The sequence below is a fragment of the Camponotus floridanus genome, unplaced genomic scaffold (assembly GCF_003227725.1).
Source record: "Camponotus floridanus strain SB8 unplaced genomic scaffold, Cflo_v7.5 scaffold1, whole genome shotgun sequence".
Taxonomy (NCBI): Eukaryota; Metazoa; Arthropoda; class Insecta; order Hymenoptera; family Formicidae; genus Camponotus; species Camponotus floridanus.
This window is the reverse complement of record NW_020229214.1, coordinates 7,761,874-7,780,425: the sequence shown is the minus strand read 5'-3', so window position 1 is coordinate 7,780,425 and position 18,552 is coordinate 7,761,874. Positions and strand designations below refer to the sequence as shown.

General features: G+C 33.7%; 1 protein-coding gene across 7 annotated transcripts; it reads right to left on the bottom strand.

Annotated features, from left to right (window-relative positions):
• Positions 1-769: 769 nt before the first annotated feature.
• LOC105251323 (peroxidase) lies at positions 770-17,325 on the bottom strand. Of its 7 annotated transcripts, none has more exons than XM_011258036.2 (13): positions 17,086-17,325; positions 8,499-8,642; positions 7,739-8,042; positions 7,276-7,493; positions 3,557-3,733; positions 2,971-3,167; positions 2,629-2,806; positions 2,161-2,509; positions 1,919-2,075; positions 1,651-1,821; positions 1,366-1,564; positions 1,176-1,281; positions 770-1,082 (listed from the first exon to the last, which is right to left on the bottom strand). In XM_011258036.2, the coding sequence occupies exons 2-13, from the start codon at positions 8,629-8,631 to the stop codon at positions 995-997; spliced, it is 2,277 nt and encodes a 758-aa protein (XP_011256338.1). In that variant the 5' UTR covers positions 8,632-8,642; positions 17,086-17,325; the 3' UTR covers positions 770-994. The 7 variants fall into 7 exon arrangements, with proteins under 7 accessions (XP_011256338.1, XP_011256337.1, XP_011256336.1 ...); XM_011258035.3 differs by having other exon boundaries at positions 7,739-8,054; positions 17,086-17,319; XM_011258034.3 differs by lacking the exon at positions 17,086-17,325 and adding an exon at positions 16,844-17,008 and having other exon boundaries at positions 7,739-8,054.
• Positions 17,326-18,552: the final 1,227 nt, after the last annotated feature.

Genomic DNA, 18,552 nt, shown 5'->3' with positions numbered 1-18,552 from the left:
AAATTATGACTCAAATAAATATTTTTGACAGATATTGCGAAAGTTTTTAAAAATTCTTCATACCTTGTTAAAACGCTCGGAAACGTTTACGAAGTACATCGATATGAAATTGTATAAAAAGTATATAATAAAGTTTTGACGTATATATTATATAATACTTATGCCTCTTATGGCATTGAAAATATTGTTATATCAGTACCAATATTTCATCCAATAAATTATTGCTCTCAGTTATAGCTTCGGTTTATACATTATGCGAATTATTCTCAAAAAAGTGAAAAAATGCATTCTTGTTAATCGAGATTCGATCTAAGCTTCTTTAACAAGATTCTTTAAATGATAATATTGCATTTATCGCTTAGATAAAAATTGTATACATTTATTAATTCTAAATAATCACAAATTCATCAGTCGCTAAGTACCTTTAACTGAAACCTCGACTCAATAGGATCGTTTATATGAGCGTAATTAATACGTTCGTAATGTCCACCACTCCACTTATACATCTTTACACAGATACACAGACTACCTACAAGGTGCGCCTATATCAGACTACATTATTGATCAGACTGTCGCGAAAAATGCAATCCTGCGAGCAAAGTCAATTAATAAGATGACGAACTCTATGATTCCTTCATTATAAATAGCTGATCGTTTATCTTCGTTCGTTCATCTCGTAGTTTAGCTCGCGTATGCATTGTTGTTTCAGCCTTATTTCGGCCACTGGATATTTTTTTAATCGACTAGTCACGTTATTTCGCTTGTTTTGCTCTCTGTCCTATATTGCCCCTCTCGCTTCATCGTAGCGAGAACGATACCGTCGTTGCGACGCCTCTGACGATTCTGATGAGATTATTACGTAATCTCACACAATCGCTTTTCCCGCGCGATTGCACTCGTTCTGGGCTCGCTTCCCGTAAACCATCCTCCTTAAATCCGCATTTACGGGCGAACGGATGCAATTGTTATGTGACCAGCCAATTAATTAAAGACTTCAACGATACGCTTTTGCCCTTTCTGCCCATGCAAATAGATCCACACTGGGTATCGCCTCGAAATCTGTGCAGCGTTTCAATTCATTTCTGGAATATAAAAGATGCGATATTAAATAATAGATATAATAATAGGAATTTTGAGTATCTTTCAAATCTTGCCACAGAAACAACCGAACTTACCCGACTTGAGGCTTGAGGAACACATTGCGCTGCATCTGAGTAATATTTTCACCATTATCGCAGAATATTCGCGCCAAGGAAACATTATGCAATTGAGCTAATTGTTCTGTAATAAAGAAAGATAATTAATCAGAAGTGGAAATAAATAATGCACATGATTCGGAATGCATAAGATGAGGTGCCAACTTACCAGGCGTGAAAGGATGCGGTTGCATCACGGAATCGTAAAAGAACCTGTCGGTACGTCGAGACCGAGAGAATTGCTCGTAAATGAGACAACGGAAAGTCGGACCAACCATGCCGTCATCCGCCGGTCTCTCTGCCATACCGCCCACAATAAGATCGACATCATCGGGATGACCATAGATTGTACGCAGTTTGTTCACCGTCTGATAATAGATCGATGATAAATGTATCAATGATTTATTTATCTTAAGAATACTAAATGCAAGAGGAGAAACATTATTCAACTTACTTCTATGGGAATGTTATCTAAGAAATCGTCAAAGGTTTTGGCGGCAGGAAGTCCACAATGTCTACGATAATAATTATATACTGGCAAGCCATGATCGCGACCACGTTCAATGTCTAAGCTGACAGCATCCAAACCTAAATTATTGCCATTACTGTACAATTTGCTTGTCATCTGTAACGCAAAAATGACGATCGTTATGAAAAATTCTTTTTGATCGTATTATTATCAGCATTTATATAAAAGAAAAAAAAAAGAACGTTTGACTTACGTCTGAAATAAGGCTAATGTCCATTCTCTGGCTAGTCTGAGTAGCGAGACCGCGAAGTAATCCGTCAAACACTTCCTCCGATTCGATTACACGCGGATTGAAAAAATGCTCCGCCAGATTCAACGTTTTGTTCTGTTGATGAGAATTATCCGGTAAACTGAAACAAGAGAAAGAGCCATGAATATCGTCGTGCATATTTCTATAAAAATTATTCTTCGTACTGTAATATATATTATGTTTACCTTAGCTTTCCTTGCACCAGTGAGTTCAAGAAACGTAAGGCTGCGTTGGCAACCTCGTTGCTAACCGACGGTTCGTCGTCGGAATTATAATTACGACTGTAATGGGGATAGTTTCCTACGATGAGACCAACGGCACGAACGTATCTTCTGCCTAGTAAAATAGGCAACCATTCCTTATAAGTGATATGTTGAATCTCAGCAATTACGATCCGCCTGGCCTCCTGATACAGAGTCTCATCCGACCAATCTGGATTCAACTTGGCAAGATTATCGGCGATGCGATTATGTTCGCGATGCCAGATCGTGTGGAGCACGGCTAACTGAGGTTCAATATTCACACGATCGTCACCTGGTAAATAATAATAATTATTGAAATAATTTAAATTGTCTCAGAACCATTAGACATGATATATATATATATATATATATATATATATATATATATATATAAATGAAATTAACAAGTACCGGAATTGTAGCAATTTTCTCCGCATTGCGACGCGGCATCTCCTTTTGGCAAGTATGTGTGATTGTTTCGCACATCAACGCGAAGATGACCGTTTTCAAAAGTGCGAAGCTTACGAGATTTTATCCGGGTAGATCCGTAAATCGTTGAACCGTCCACAAAGTGAGTTACCTGATTCATCTGTAAGTTATATTTAAATTAATAGATTATTATTTGGATAATAAATTGCGCGAATCTTGAGTGATAATGAAATTTTTTTTTTAATTTTTAAGATAATCGTATTATATTTTTTTGAAATAAGATACTAAACATACTTTCGAATGTGGAAAATGATAATCGCGTACCTGTTCTATTGGCCCCAAAGTGCAGTCTGATTTTAAGACAGGCAATGAGCGAACATAATTCATGCATCGAATATCATGTTTGCCATAAACGGGATCGCCATAGGACACGCTGATGGGAGAACAATCTGGATGAATATGGCGCGGTAATAGGGTGTCTCCATCACGCTGACAGCAAGAAATCGGTTTTCCATTTGAGACTGTAATTAAGAAATAATTCCTTTAATGATCAAATTATGACAAAGAGAATTGACGTAATTTACAGATTTACACGATAGTTTGCTTTGACGTATCATTTCTAGATTAGACGTATCTGATTCTGATATTAATACAATGACATTTTTTAAAGAAATTTTTCAAGAAAATATATCACATGATTTACCTAACGAGAAATATATATTTTCTATTATTAAAATTTTGATTGAGATTACAAAATTATATCAAATAATTATCAATATTTAAATCGGCTTGTAGCAATTTTCTTTGTAATTACTTGTGCAACAAGTGAGATATTAATCCATCGATAGAGATTGATGATTCAAATTAGATACACACGTTTAAATTTATCCATACAAATTTATCCACTCACCCATTTTACGTACTGCGGTGTGAGCTATGTCGTGAGCGATGAATTGGCTCCATTCCATTACGGCCAGTGTTCTGCTAGCATCCGATTGATCATTGGCAGTGGATAAAGCGGCGCTTATGAGCCTCGGACTTGGCAGTGGTCTCTTCGTATGTCCGATACGCCTCGATTGTTGGAAGCCTGCCCAAATCGAACATTAGATTTCTGCCTGCGTAAATAGTCAAAGTCGCAAAATCGGAGTAAATCGGTGCTACTTTGGCGCGACGTGGTGCTTTCGTCGAATATTCGCGAGACAGAATAAATCATAATTATCGAGTTACAAGAGCAAAATCATAACGGAAAACGATACGACAATTCATAAAATGATCAGCTATGAACGGGAACACGCTCACATGATGTTGAAACGGCATCATATATGCCATTGTCATTGTGATTACTCCGATTTTGGCGAGCTGAAATACGCGCGCGCGCTTAAAATGGTACGCGTGGCAGTGCAGCACGAGAGAAGTTTATAAAAATATCTATAGCTGGATATAAATATTCTGTTCTAGCTACAAATAGGCGGGTTTATCGCCAGCTGTACCAATCTCGAGATCCTAACTGCGCCTACCTGCCTTGCTCGCGCGATAAATTTAACAGGGAACGATCAGGGGAGTAATTTCGTTTGCATTGTGACATATATGAAACGAATCGTAAACCAGCGTGCTGATGTAATCGTATCATTCATTCGCGAGAATGAATTTCATTCCTGGCACTGATCGGTCCCTGAAGAATCCTAAATCTCGTGCTGCAAAGCGAGTCGGTACTTCGACTACAACGACTTCTACGTTCTGATGCGTTGTCGAATGACGAGCCGTTTATTGCTGCTGTTAAAGAGAGACGCGATTGTGAAACGAATATATAATCGACGTCCTAGCATCGAAGTTACGGCCGCCCGGATCGAGAACGCTCGCAGAAACGTCCCGCGAACTTACTTGTAGATGATCGATAAAGGCATTCGAACGAGCGAACCGAGCTGGGAGAAGATTCTAAATTTTTTTCGCGATTTTTAAAGATACTATTTTTAAAGAATTCGTCGCGAATGTGTTTCTACGAGCAATTTCAACGACTGTTAAAAGTTGAGACATTCAAGCGAGAGAATAAAGAGTATCTCTATTTTGTCAAATGTAAAATTTAAACTTGGGAATATGCTATGCATCTACTTCATCTCGAAGCGCGTATATTACGTAAAATATGTATTGGCCGGCAGATATAATTGGAACTACCTATTTAAGCGCGGCCAAATTAGATATGACTCCCAAGTCGAGTTCCCTCGCTCGGGTACCTTCGCGAGAGCCGCGTATTGGCGCGAATTGAACAGAAAAGAATTCCAACTAGTGTTATATAATAAATATGATACATTATTAGGTATATCCGAATTAGTTTACATACACATTTTCTACTGCTGGATAGAATCTCCCGACCGGGGCACCCTATTGTAGGCAGTATTATTCACTGCTACACTCAGGCATTTTATGCTCTATGTGCCTTATCGCACAACAACTGTAATGCAAATCACAGAATATAATTTGTTAAGCCAATCGACGAACGTTTATCCATTTGCGCCCAAGGATCAGTATGTATATTTCTATATATGTGTATATATATATATATGTGTGTATGCATGTATGCATTTAGTAATAAATCGACATACATACGTACATATTACATATATGTGTCTACGTTTGTATATGTATATACGTGAATGTGTTTTACGGAGATGATAAGTCGGATAGGGTAGGTTGACAGATCGAGGTTGCTGGTTCGCGTGATAAGACTAAGCATCTAAAGATGCTATTTTGCTTGGATTGAAAAATAAAAAATGCGATATCTAATCGGTAGGCTTTGGATGATACCGGCCCCTTAAAAAGTATAAGTACAAGTACGCGACATAAATAAGTGACGTATAAATTGCGAGAACGAATTGCTCGCAATTTTATCGTGAATTTTCCGCAATGCGAACTTTTTAACGTTTTCATTACGCTATTTATAGATTAGATTTTTCTGTGCGTGATATTACAACAAAAAAATATCGATTATCGACTATCTATTATATCGAATATGGCTTTTTTATGAGCGCGATAACCGTGAAATAAAAGACGTGACTATGTTCCTATCGTACGAATGATATTCAAGATATCGAATTCTCGTATACATCTGATATCCTTTTGATAAAAGATAGTTTTTATCATGTTTTCATATTCCTATTTTTTAAATTTCAATCCATAAATGCGATATTTTATCTTGTTTTTAATATTACAGATTAAAATAAGGCCAAAATATTACAAATAAAAAATGAAAATAGTGAGCCCCGATTTTTCATTAATGTTCGGTATTTAATCTCTACGGAATACGAATAGATTACTGTTATAATTTAATATTCTTCATTTATCATCATTTTTTTAAGTATTGATTTCAAATTCGCATGTTCCATATTCTAGGATTAAAGTGTATTAATTAAACACTTAAAAAAATTCCAAGTGTCTTCGAATCTATTATACTCGAAAGAAAGCGCGCAGGACAAGAAACTAAATGCATCAACATGAATGGCATTGACATAACGCGGGGAATGCAGTGCGTCGTTTGGTGAATTTATATTCCATGTAACAAGAAGCTCGAGAATTTTGCAAGTCCGCAGAAAGAAGATACAATAATAATCTGACTCGGGTGACCTCGAGTGAAATGAAAACAAATTACGCATCCCTCTTTATCTACGCTAGCATAGCCGTAGTATGACACATGTATTATCGTTCTACTGCAACTGGTCGAATAGATAATATATAATCGCCGCATGGTCATTATTTCTAACTGTCATTTCCAAATAAAAATATTTATAGGGATGACGGCACGAACTTTTATCAGCACATACCTTGTCGCGATGACGCATTCCCATCGCTATGTCTTCTCGAAACGCACGTAACGATATAATCGATATGCAACTGCGAACGAGTAAAGCAACACTTACCTAACACCGATTATTATTCGTTACATTCGCGGTAAAAATTCCCAGTAAATGTAAGTAAAAAAATTCCGCGTAATCGAATTAAATATCGTGGAAAACTTTCAATGTTTTGTAATCTCATATTTCCCATTCGTTACGACATATTGTTATCGATACTTCGATTCGAGAAACTCACGTATGACACGATTTCGCAACTCTGATTTATTGAAAAAAATCTTGTCTCGTTCGAAACTGATCCTATTACAAGAAGCAAATAAATCTCCTAAGGAACGGGATGAGCAGAGGGAGGGGAAGGGGACTCTGATTCGAATGGAATTGCGGGAAAGAAGGGAGAGCGCAAAACGTTCAGAGGCTGCAAATAATTGTACCATTATTATTCCACACAAGAATTAACGACAAAGAGTTTACGACAAAGAGCGCGCGTTACGAAATTTCGTCCCGTGCAAAATCCCAAGGGGGAGGTTTGATTTGCGCGCGGGGGCTGCTTACGTTTCGCGACTGGGTCGAAAGTATGATGTGACGCGCGATCAGCAATTATTTCCCTAATAATCTATAGCGACGTGACGATCGATAAGCAATTTCAAGCCTGGACGAGTGATGATGAGGGAACGATGCCATATCGCGAGCTAATGTCGTTGACAAATGGGGCCGTGGCGGGGGGGGGGGGGGGAGAAGGCTAGAGAAAGAGAGGGAGCGCGATCACGATAGGAGACACCCTTACCGTCAAAATATTGGGAGAACAGTACTCTAGAGTATGCGGTCATTGCGCTGCCCCAGCTCGGATTTTCAATGTTGTTGCAAGTGCCGTCGATGCTGCGGTACTTTAACTTTTCATTGCATTCCATGTTATGCATCGCGGCGCAAGATTCACCGAGCGGGGTGCCCTGTAGGCCGAGAGTCGATATGTGATGGGCGCAGTCATTATTATCTAGACCGAACCTGCGATAAAATAAAAAAAAATTGAAATATGAATTATAATTAAATTTTGATTATATGATTAAAATCGATTGTAATTAAATTAATTTCGGCCCGCGAGAAGAATATCGAATGACAGATGAGAGTAAACTATATGTATTAATAATATTACAGAATCTATATAAATTGTATAGTGAAATATCGAAAACTTGACGATTAATGAAGAAAGAAATTGTTGAAAAATATCTTGATTAATAATCGACACGTACCTTCGGCACTTTAGATCTCTGAGGTATAACGATGCTTTCCCCGCTACGATTGCATCGATACTCCTTTCAAAAGCATCTGCCGAAGGATTAGAATTCCAGAATTGTTTCTCAGCCGGACTCTGCGCCTGGAGTTCGATACCGGCATTCGCGAGATTTCTTTCAAGAGTGTTCAGCTTATCGACTATCGCCTGCGCATATGTGATGGAATTGTTTAGGGTAGTTCCATCGATCCTGGGAAATCTTCGATTTTCTCGACGGACCGTGTTTACGATGACATCGGAGTCATAGTTAATGGCTGGTAATCCTGAAAGCGGTTCTTTGAAATATTTCGAAACAATGAGTGAATTATAATTTATAAATAACATGCGATGTATCGGAAGATGGCTTGAATTTTTGTTCCGAAATAAGACCGATCAAATGTTATCGGCATGTCTGGATTAGATCCAAAATAATTGCTAAATTGATGCGAGTCCAGAAATAGATAGCGCATGTAATCATGTAAAAATACAAATTTACTTTTTCATCAAAAATATGCGATTTTATAAAATAAAATAGCATAATACGTAATAAAATATATTCAAAAAAGACCATAGAAACACGTTTCAACATTATTAATTATGCGACATTAATTTCAACTGAGATATTTACTACCAAAGTATTTTCATGGAAGTATTTGCGGCAATCATAAAATTGCTTCCTCAATTTTTTGCGGTGTGAAATTTTTAATTAAATTCAAAATTGAATTGCGGTAGATACTTACCAGTGTAACTGGCAAGATAAGTCTGCAGCGACTCGGGCAGCTTATGCGTGCCGATTGAGTGGGAATGTCCTAGGAAGCCCAACGTCTGAAGGGACACCCAGAGGATCGCCAAAGTGGCAATGGAACCCGCCATAACACCGCCGGCTGCACAAAATGAAATGACCGACTAGTAAGATCATTGAGACGAGATGCTCTACTCTGCATCCCAACATGTATGACTCACGCACTCGCACTGCGTTTTAACTTATACGCGCGGCGCAAAGTGCGCGACGTCGTTGGCTCTTGTCGCGAATGTAAATGTAATATTAATATCGCGTAGCTCATCCGAGGAAGGATGTCGCTGCGCTTCGTTTGGCTCTCGTCCCATTAACGAATACATACATAACAGATATGCATATAGTGCACAAAGAGCATTAATTAACGACGAATTAATGAATCTATGTTTCTCTTATCATTTCGCACGTTGGTGAAGATGTGACAATCGGAACTTGATTCTTATCTCACGTTGATATTGAACGCGGTCTTCATATCATACACATTCAAAGCACTCCGATTAAATATAATTAGTCCGATTTAATCGCTCTAATTATCTAGTATAATAACGCTAATTTTATTTAACGCTATTTAACGTATTTGAAACACGCGCCCACCTATATGTAAATTTAGTCTTTAGAGCAGAGAATTCTATTTTCTCATTCGTAGTAAAAGATAGAAATGGCCTTTGTGTTCACGTGCTCGATGAATGTTACGATTCTCATTGGTGTGAACTGAAATATCAGATATTCTAAAAAAACTTTCGCCGAGTCAGTGAAACGCTTACCGACTCTGTTACGTCGTTTTAATTTAATATTAATTTAATTAATTAAATTATCTTCGATATTTTTCTCGTTATGAAAATCATTGATATTTTTTATTATTGTCAGCATGTTTTTTAGTGTATAATATATTCCGCGATATTAAATTTTACGATATAGACGACACAGACGAGACGTTTAACCTCGGTGAATTTCCAACGAAATGTATTTGCATTTCAATGAAATGAGAATGAAATATTTAATAAATAATGTCAACATTTCAAAGATGACATGCCGCTCTCTGGAAGATTTAAAAATATTTTATAAATAAATTCACATTACGTAATCGCGATGGTATAAAAAATAAAAGTGCATCTTGCGTTGTTAAATTTAGGGTCAATCAAATGCATAGGTAGATGTAAGTGTTAGATAATAGGCGGCGTATTTTTTCACCGACGACCTTCGTGTATGTTGTCGGTTATTTATAGAGAGACTATATCTGTGAAATAACGTGTGCCTGTGTGTGCAATTCCTACTCGTATCTCGTTAATGTGGTAAACACGCGCTGTTCACGTGCATAACGCGTGGCCAGATGCGGGCAACTCTATTCGTTATCACGTTGATAAGACCTCCTCTTCCACAATTGCATGTAGCGAGTGTGTTTTGACGACATTGACAAGGCAAATAAGAGTTACGAATTTCCGTCTGTCCAGAATTAGACCCAAATCAAATAATTCACTCAACTGCCTACGACGAATATATTTTGCTCAATCTTCTGCGATATTATTGAATATGATAAATATGTCGTGTATTTTAAGATTATTATTCATTAATTATTATATATTTCGAAAGAAGATTAAATTTGTTTCATCCAGAAAGATAATGCAGATAAATGAATTAAATGATAATGTTTATTAATAATATATAGAATTATTGTATAATAGCATTTTTTATTAAATTATTAATTTGTATTAAATTAGTAATTTAATATTACTAATAATATCGTTTATATTATTCTCTTAAGAGACTTTGGGTGGATTTTGAGTATCTAATAATATGTCAACTAATAATTTTTCTCGTAATTATAGATCGATATCTCATATAGAATCAAGTATCTATTTTGATCTTGAAAGCGATAACGGCAACTTCTATAAAAAATTTTTCTTGTAAATTAATGAAGCTGTTGACATGTATGCAAATTGCAGCTGGTCGATGTGCAACATCATAGTGAGTCTTTCCTATATATGTCTATAGCGAGCAACAAAACAGCATAATTAAAAATGCAAACGTTCATTCGCGAGACACGTGAACAACGAGAATCGCGACGTGATAGCGCCACCAATATTAGCATATTCTGTAAACAGATTTAACTCTTGTCGGGAACAAAAAAAATTTATTCTTTCCCTTTATCTATTTTTCTTCATATTTGATGTGTTTACAAAGTAATGTGATGTATTCTCATGATTGTTTAAGCACACTTCATGCTACAAGTGTACTCAATGATAACGATATCATCTCAAATTCTCTATCTCTCTCTTTCTCTCTCTTTGTCGAATAGATTATGTACGTAAAAAAATATATAATTATTTTTCTAATTTCGAAACATTGATCCCTTCATGAGGATAATATATTCCCTATATCGATACTTGTAAATACATCTGATAAATCATTACCGGGCACATGATCCATAGGCTTCTCCAATCCGTGCATTGCGTAGACCCAACGATTATTGTCGACCGGTGCGACGAGAAACATTCTCCGACAAAACGCAGCCAGGTGCAGCGAAAGAATTCGCGATTTGTCGTTTTCTCTACGTGTTTAAGTAAATCGTCAGGACAATTGGAACAATTCTTCACGCGAGTTACCGCGATCTCGTCGGCTTTCTTAGAAAGCAAATGTCCATGGATCTCGCGGCAAGAAACGACACGAGTTCACGAATTAACACACCTGCGTCAAGTGTACTCGTGGCGACCGACAGAAACGCACTTCGACGATGGCAACAACGACGGAGTTTCGTGCTGCGAATACACAGATTCCCCTCTCCGTTGCTCCTTCTCCGTCTCGCTAAGCAGCTTATCGAAGTGCCTTCTCGCACTCGTGCCATTCATTTATTTATGCGAGTAATCTCGGTCCCGCCCCCTTTTTTATCTCAAACTGAACGTGAGTGTATGCGAAATTGCGATATCGACGAAAAGATGCTCGACTATGTTTATCGATTCTCGAAATATGCGTTATCTCTTTGTCCCTGGCCCTGATTCATTAAAGATACGTTACTGAGTAAAATCTTATATACGGTGCATCGTTCATCTCGCTCCTCCTCGTATACCTATATCGCGGCTCCGCTTTTACGTCTCGCTCCATTCATCCTCTCTCTCTCATTCATTCTATCTGTCTCCCTCGATCACGTGCACACGCTACGCGCATTGATTCCGAAGGTGTTCTCCAGCTCGCTCCTTTCTTCATTATTTTTCGTTCATTTCACTCTGCACGCTGACTCGCGCGCATTTTCATTGGTTCGCCGCTTCCCCACCAAGAGTGAATCACCTTATTTAGCTCGGAAAAAAAAATTCTATCACTCGGTGAGCACGTGCTCGTCCACCTCCTTTTCCCCATCGTACTCCGTTGTATGCCGGCTATCGGAGCATTGCCGTAGGATTATTGTATTTCTTTTTTCGATAATACTTTAATTCATTAATTTTATCCTACATTTTTATCAGCGTTTAATCATACACTTTTTTTGTACGATATTGATGTAGATGTAACATGGAAAAGGTATCAAAATATTTACTCTAGATATTGATGTTTTCACCTTTTTACGTTATCTATAAATGTGTGTAAGCATATCTATTCTTCATCATCGATTTTTGATATTATTAAGTGATCATGTTTCACATTATTTTATGATTATATTAAAATTATAAAGATACTTCGAATATTGAATTATGTATATTATTAAGAGATCTTGTTTCACATTATCATTGATATTAAAATGATAAAGATTAAATTATTACTCACGAATATTATAATTAAATTGATAATTTTTTATTTTAGATATTAGAAACGATAAAAATAAGGGAGCTTATTGAAAAAAGCAATAATAATGTTACTATCTTACATTATCTCATGCTTAGCAAGAATACAATATCACTTTTATTATAGATAAGGCTTACACACACACATACACACACACATACACACAAAATTGAACTTTATATAATATAATAGATAATAATAAATAATAAATATAATAAATATAACAAATATAATAAATAATAATAAAAAATATAATAAAATTTTTGTATATTGAATCTATATAATCTATACTTTTAAAGATAAAAAGAAATTTTGATTTGTTTAATTTATTACATTTCCATTTAAATGTACTTTAAATTCCCTTATGGAACTATAGTTCTACTACTTCCGTGCATTCTCCTATAGATCTCTCAGTACTTTTCCATTACTTTCGCCGTAGCCATATACAGGGTGTACAAAAAAATAACGTAATTTTCTCTATTTTTTAATTAAATTTTAATTTTCTTTATTAAATTTTTATAGAGTCTTTTCTTTAAAAAAATAAATTTCTTTAATAAAAATTCTAATATGATGCATGTGTATATTTTAAATGTTGATAAACAAACTAAAAATGGTAGATATCTTTTCACATCGAAAAAAGATAAATTCGACAATGTTTCTATATATAAATCTGATACCAAAAAGAGTAACTCTAAGAGTAACAAAAGAGTAACAAAAACTCCACGTGTATGACATTTGATGACATTAGTCCAATAAACTTATGATTAAATTACAGATAGAGTTTATTAAATTACTGCTGAGTGATTCGCGCGTGTGAAATAATGCCATATAAGACTTGCGAAACAATGATAAACAACTTGATTGAAAAGTATCATTGCCAATAAAAGATAATATAAATGATAGATCGTATAAAAAACTTCTAGCACTTATTCGATTAAATTAAATCTTGATAATAAAACTTTTATGATCAAAGGAGGATTTATAAAAAGAATGAGTCGAATGTCACTTATGTACAGAAATTATAAGATTATATAAGAAATAACTGAGTATTTTTTAAAATAATATTTAAGATATTTTAAGATATTCTTTTTTTTATTCATAAAATTTATTGCAATTATTTATATAATTATTTATAAATTATTTTAAATTATTAATAAAATAAATAAATAGAAGGTATGTACATTCGCGATATCAATTATATATTTTAGACATAAAGAAAGATAAATCACAAACAAAAAAAACGAGGTATTTTTTTTACTTTACAATTTTTTATTTGCACATTTGATGTAGGCATGATAAATAAAAAGAAAATAATAAGAAATTTTCCTTCTTTTTTAGAATATTTGGACACACACACACACATATATATATATATGTATACATGTGTATGTTTGTGTGTGTGTCCAAATATTCTAAAAAAGAAGAAAAATTTCTTATCATTTTCTTTTTATTTATATATACATATATATATATATATATATATATATATATATATATGTATAATACGAATAAATGCAAGGATTTTTAAGAATAATAATTGCTTAATTTATATATAATGACATTTAATTTATTTCTTACTTTGCTTCATCTTTTTTGAAGAGATAAATTGATGAAAAATTACTGGAAAATATTAATTGAAAAATTGAAAGTCATCTTATCATTCGATCTGTAGATATCTTTCTCTAAAAAATTGCATAATAACTAAAAGTTTATTTCTAAAATTTTAACGCAATTTAGGCCGATCCCTATAATCGACGGGTATCTTGTCATGACAATGCATGCAGAACTTTCATCGTGACGTTTATTCGCGACGATGCGCCGCGTGTCATTCAGGTCGACGAACGCGGGCTTACCTAAATACGATTTGTTGCAGCGTTCTATTCGCAGATAGTCGTCTAGGCAGTCGAATACCTCAACGCCCATCTTTTTTCCTCTGGAATGAATGTTGAGAGGGCTGTGGGAGACGCCCTGGTTGCTCGCGGAAGTTACACCGATGATCACGGCTACTCCTCGCGGGAATACGCGGTGCGCACTAATTATATGTATATATATACATATATCCACCCGTCCAATATCCACCCGGGATCAATATGTACCCGAATATCGGCTCGCGCAACTTCCCCCTTTCGCGCCCCTGAAGAATCGCGATTTGAGGATTCTTTTGTGAACAAACGAATTTTATGCCGGCACTACTCGTACAAATTTCTTTTGTATGTCAAATTAATAAAACGAACGGAGTCCAACCACGGAGCAGCTGATTCTGCCGCATCGACTCCGAATTTGGTTTCCCTATCCTACGCTCGGTCGATCGAAGTTTCTTACCCTCCCTTTACGCATGCGCCTTTTGATCACGGAAGTCGCTGTGCGTAGGTCTATGTCGCGCTATAAACATAGCGTAGATTGTTCATAAACAAAAATCAGATGTGGAAATGCAACAACAGAGATAGCATTTAATGAGCTTTATCTTTTTTTTTCTGTAAAAAATACAACCTTACGAAAAAATTTGCTAACCGAAAATTAACTTTTAATTTTATATCTTTAATTTAATTAATTTTTTATTAAATAATTTTATTTTTTCTACTCGAATGAATAGATTTTTTCCCCTTACAGATGGAAATAAAAGCAATTTATGCATTCTATGTTTATGAATTTTGTTAATACCCTGTATACTTTATATTGTATCGAGAATGTCGGTCAATGTCAATGTCAACGACATTTAATAATATGTTGATGCTAATTGCATCGCTTATTTAATCTTGCAACTTGTCTGACGATTGTCTGATTATTCGATGACATAATAATAAGAAATCTGAATAAATTTATTACATAATGAAAATGTAAATTCTCATGTAAAATACTAAAGATGCACCACGATCATTAATTTTAATTTTAATAATAGATTCTCAATCTAAAATCGATTTTATCTTATTTAAAATGGCGAGACATTAATAATTTTTAAATTACAAACAATTGAAAATAAAGGAATTATCTGTAGGAAAGTAATTATGAAAATTTTTATGATGCATTTAAAAGCAATAAATCTTATTATTTTTTTTCAATTATAATGTAACATCAAAACTTAATTTAAATAATTTTCAAAATTTTAATAAAGATTTAATATATCCATTTGTTCAGCATCCTTGGATTTTTTAAATAAAATATATTTATATAAAGAAATAAAAAAAAGAAACAAAAAGAATTGTATGATATTAACTCGATCTGCTAATTATTACTAGAGATGAAATGACGATAAAGCAAATTTGAGATAAACCGAATTTCAATCCGAGTGCTTCTCAAATGCCTGTAGAGCGCTGAGAATAGCAAGAAGCAGTAAAGAAGCCGGTTGAACTAGCACGTGATACGAACGTGATTGTGAATCTATGAACTTCTCGCTTTATCTCTTTCCTAATCTTCCTCCTAAAGAAATCGGTTGCATCGCTATGCAACTCTATTTCTTTTCTTTCTTTTTTTCTATCATTTATATGAATTTAGATATGAATATAATTTTCTATTTTTCTCCTTTTGATTTTCCCTCTCTATTTCTTTTTTTAATTTTGATAAGCGAGATATATCAAAATTAAGAATTAATAATAATTGATTCTCATTTTACAAATTCATTTTTAAAATATAACTTTCTAATTGATACTAAAATGATTTTTGTTTAATGAAACGATATTCATATATTTTCTGATTGTTTATTAAAAAAATTTGTATCAAGTATATATTTTTTTTCTACAAAGGAACATTTCATTAAATTGCAGAATGCATATAATAGTATCAAATTGATTTTATACAACTGTAATATAACTAGTGCCTACAGAGGCATCTAAGAACACAAATCGTAACTCTCTAGTAATTTATACGTATCAAACAATGATAATAAACTGATATTTAAGCTGTTTTGAATTTTGAAAGTATGTTATATATTGTGCTATATTATACAATATAATTTTAATATAAAATCCTTGATATGAACACGCAAAGGATAAAAAAATTGCGAAGATTTTAGAATATAGAATTAATATTCGAAATTTGAAGAATAATTTGAAGATAACACGATAATTTAAACATTATGTAAGCATTATATTTATATTTTTTAAGCATTATATTTATAATTTATATAAATGTCCTTCAGTAAGTAAAAAAATAATTTATAAATAATTTATAAAAATGAGAAAGAGAGAGAGAGAGAGAGAGAGAGAGAGAGAGAGAGAGAGAGAGAGAGAGAGAGAGAGAGAGAATTTACAAATAATTTTTTCTCTACGTATTTTATTTATTTATTTCTGCAATTATGAATGCAATTATGAATTTTATTGATTAGTGGCAAATCCAAATTTTGATGCAATTTTCGGGCATAAAGAAAAACTGATTTCTTTTCGTAAATTGATAAACACAATTAATGAATTACAATACTCAACACTTTCTATTGCTGGTATTTCATTAAAGAGAAAATAATTTCTAGAAAATAATTAAAGAGAAAATATTTCTTATTTTATTGCAGAAATACGCCTTGCTTACCTAGCATTTCAAAATTGCGTCCAGTATTCTTGAAAAGTTACTATGTATACAGTTTTATCAGATGCAGAATTATAATATAATCGCTTAACATTCTATTCTTCAGCACAACACACGTTATATATACTCGAGAAATTACTACCCTTTTCCGCACGATTTCAATCACCAAACCGTTTCGAGTGCATCGTAAACTGCGTTTATTCGAGAAGCGCATTCGCTTTATATATGTAAGTAATCGTACTTACGCAAAGTTATTCTTCAACTGATATCTTCACGAGAGAACGCCGATAATGTTGACAAAGCAAAATGATCCGTTTACTGAATAATGTGGTCCCTTTATATCCTTGGCAACGTCGCTTCGATAACTCCCTCTTTTTTTGTATTCGAGAGAAACAGTTATCTCAAGTTATGACGCTTTTGGATAAAGACAAAATAGATTGGCTGGGTCGCTTCGGGTCGAATCTTTACCCCAGATAGAAAAGTTTATCACGACTTGTGATGCGATCACGCGCTTATATACTCGATTATATTCTTGAGACACAATTGATGGACAAATTGGAGGAAGAAATACGCATAGAGAGGGAGATATGATTCGTAGAACGTAATTGCGTAAACAAAGGTTTCGAGTTTAATTGTATATTAATTGTAAATGAATATACCAATGTGTAATTCATGATTAAGAGATTTTTAATATGCAGATAAACATTTTTTTCTTTAGCTGACATGGCTTCTATTTTTCAATAAAATTAGTTAATAATATCGTTTCATACAAAGCGCAAATTATAAGTACAAAATATATTTTTTATTTTATTTTAAAAGAAATTATTTTAATTATTTTATTTTAATAAGTTTGACAGCAGTTCTTTACATTTTTGAAATTCGTCTGATCAAGATGTAATAAATATCACGAAATAAATAAAACTACCCCCAACATAATCGATATTTTTTGTAAGTCTTTATCTTTATTTTTTTTAAGGATATTGAAATATGATGCCAAAGATTATAATAATATCTTAATATTGCATGATTATAGATGAGAATTGGAGCAATTGAGGAAAAAAACGATGAAATATATTGTTTGCTTTGGTGATACACGTAATTGTAAAATCCCAGGTTTTTTTAATCGGTATTTCCTAGCAAATCTACATTCCTGTGTAGCAAACCTATATTCTAAGAAATAATCGCAAAAACGTCATTCAATCTATACTAAGAAAAATATTCAATGTAAACTAAGAAAAATATTTCTTATGCTGATGCGACTAATTATTCTAAACTCGAAGTATTCCGTTCCATCTTACGCTGCGTTTAAGAGCGTGACACATATCAACAATGATGCCAACGATCTTCTTGACACTCGATCTTGCAAGTTGTTTTCATTCACGGTGCAAAGTCTTCTTATGCTTTATAGGAAAACACGCGCTCTTTCGCAAGTTGATAGCTTCAAAATAAAAATGTTACACATTATTGATTTCACATTGGAATTAAACGATGTATATATAATATTATATGTAATATAATTGTAATATAATTGTGTATATATATATATATATATATATATATAATATTTATTTATATTATATAATTTGATATTACACATGTATATACATATACATATATATATATATATATATATATATATATATATCAATTCTTTAAAAATTATAATCTGATTCATTATTTTTATAAAATGTGTTATCTTTACATATATTATT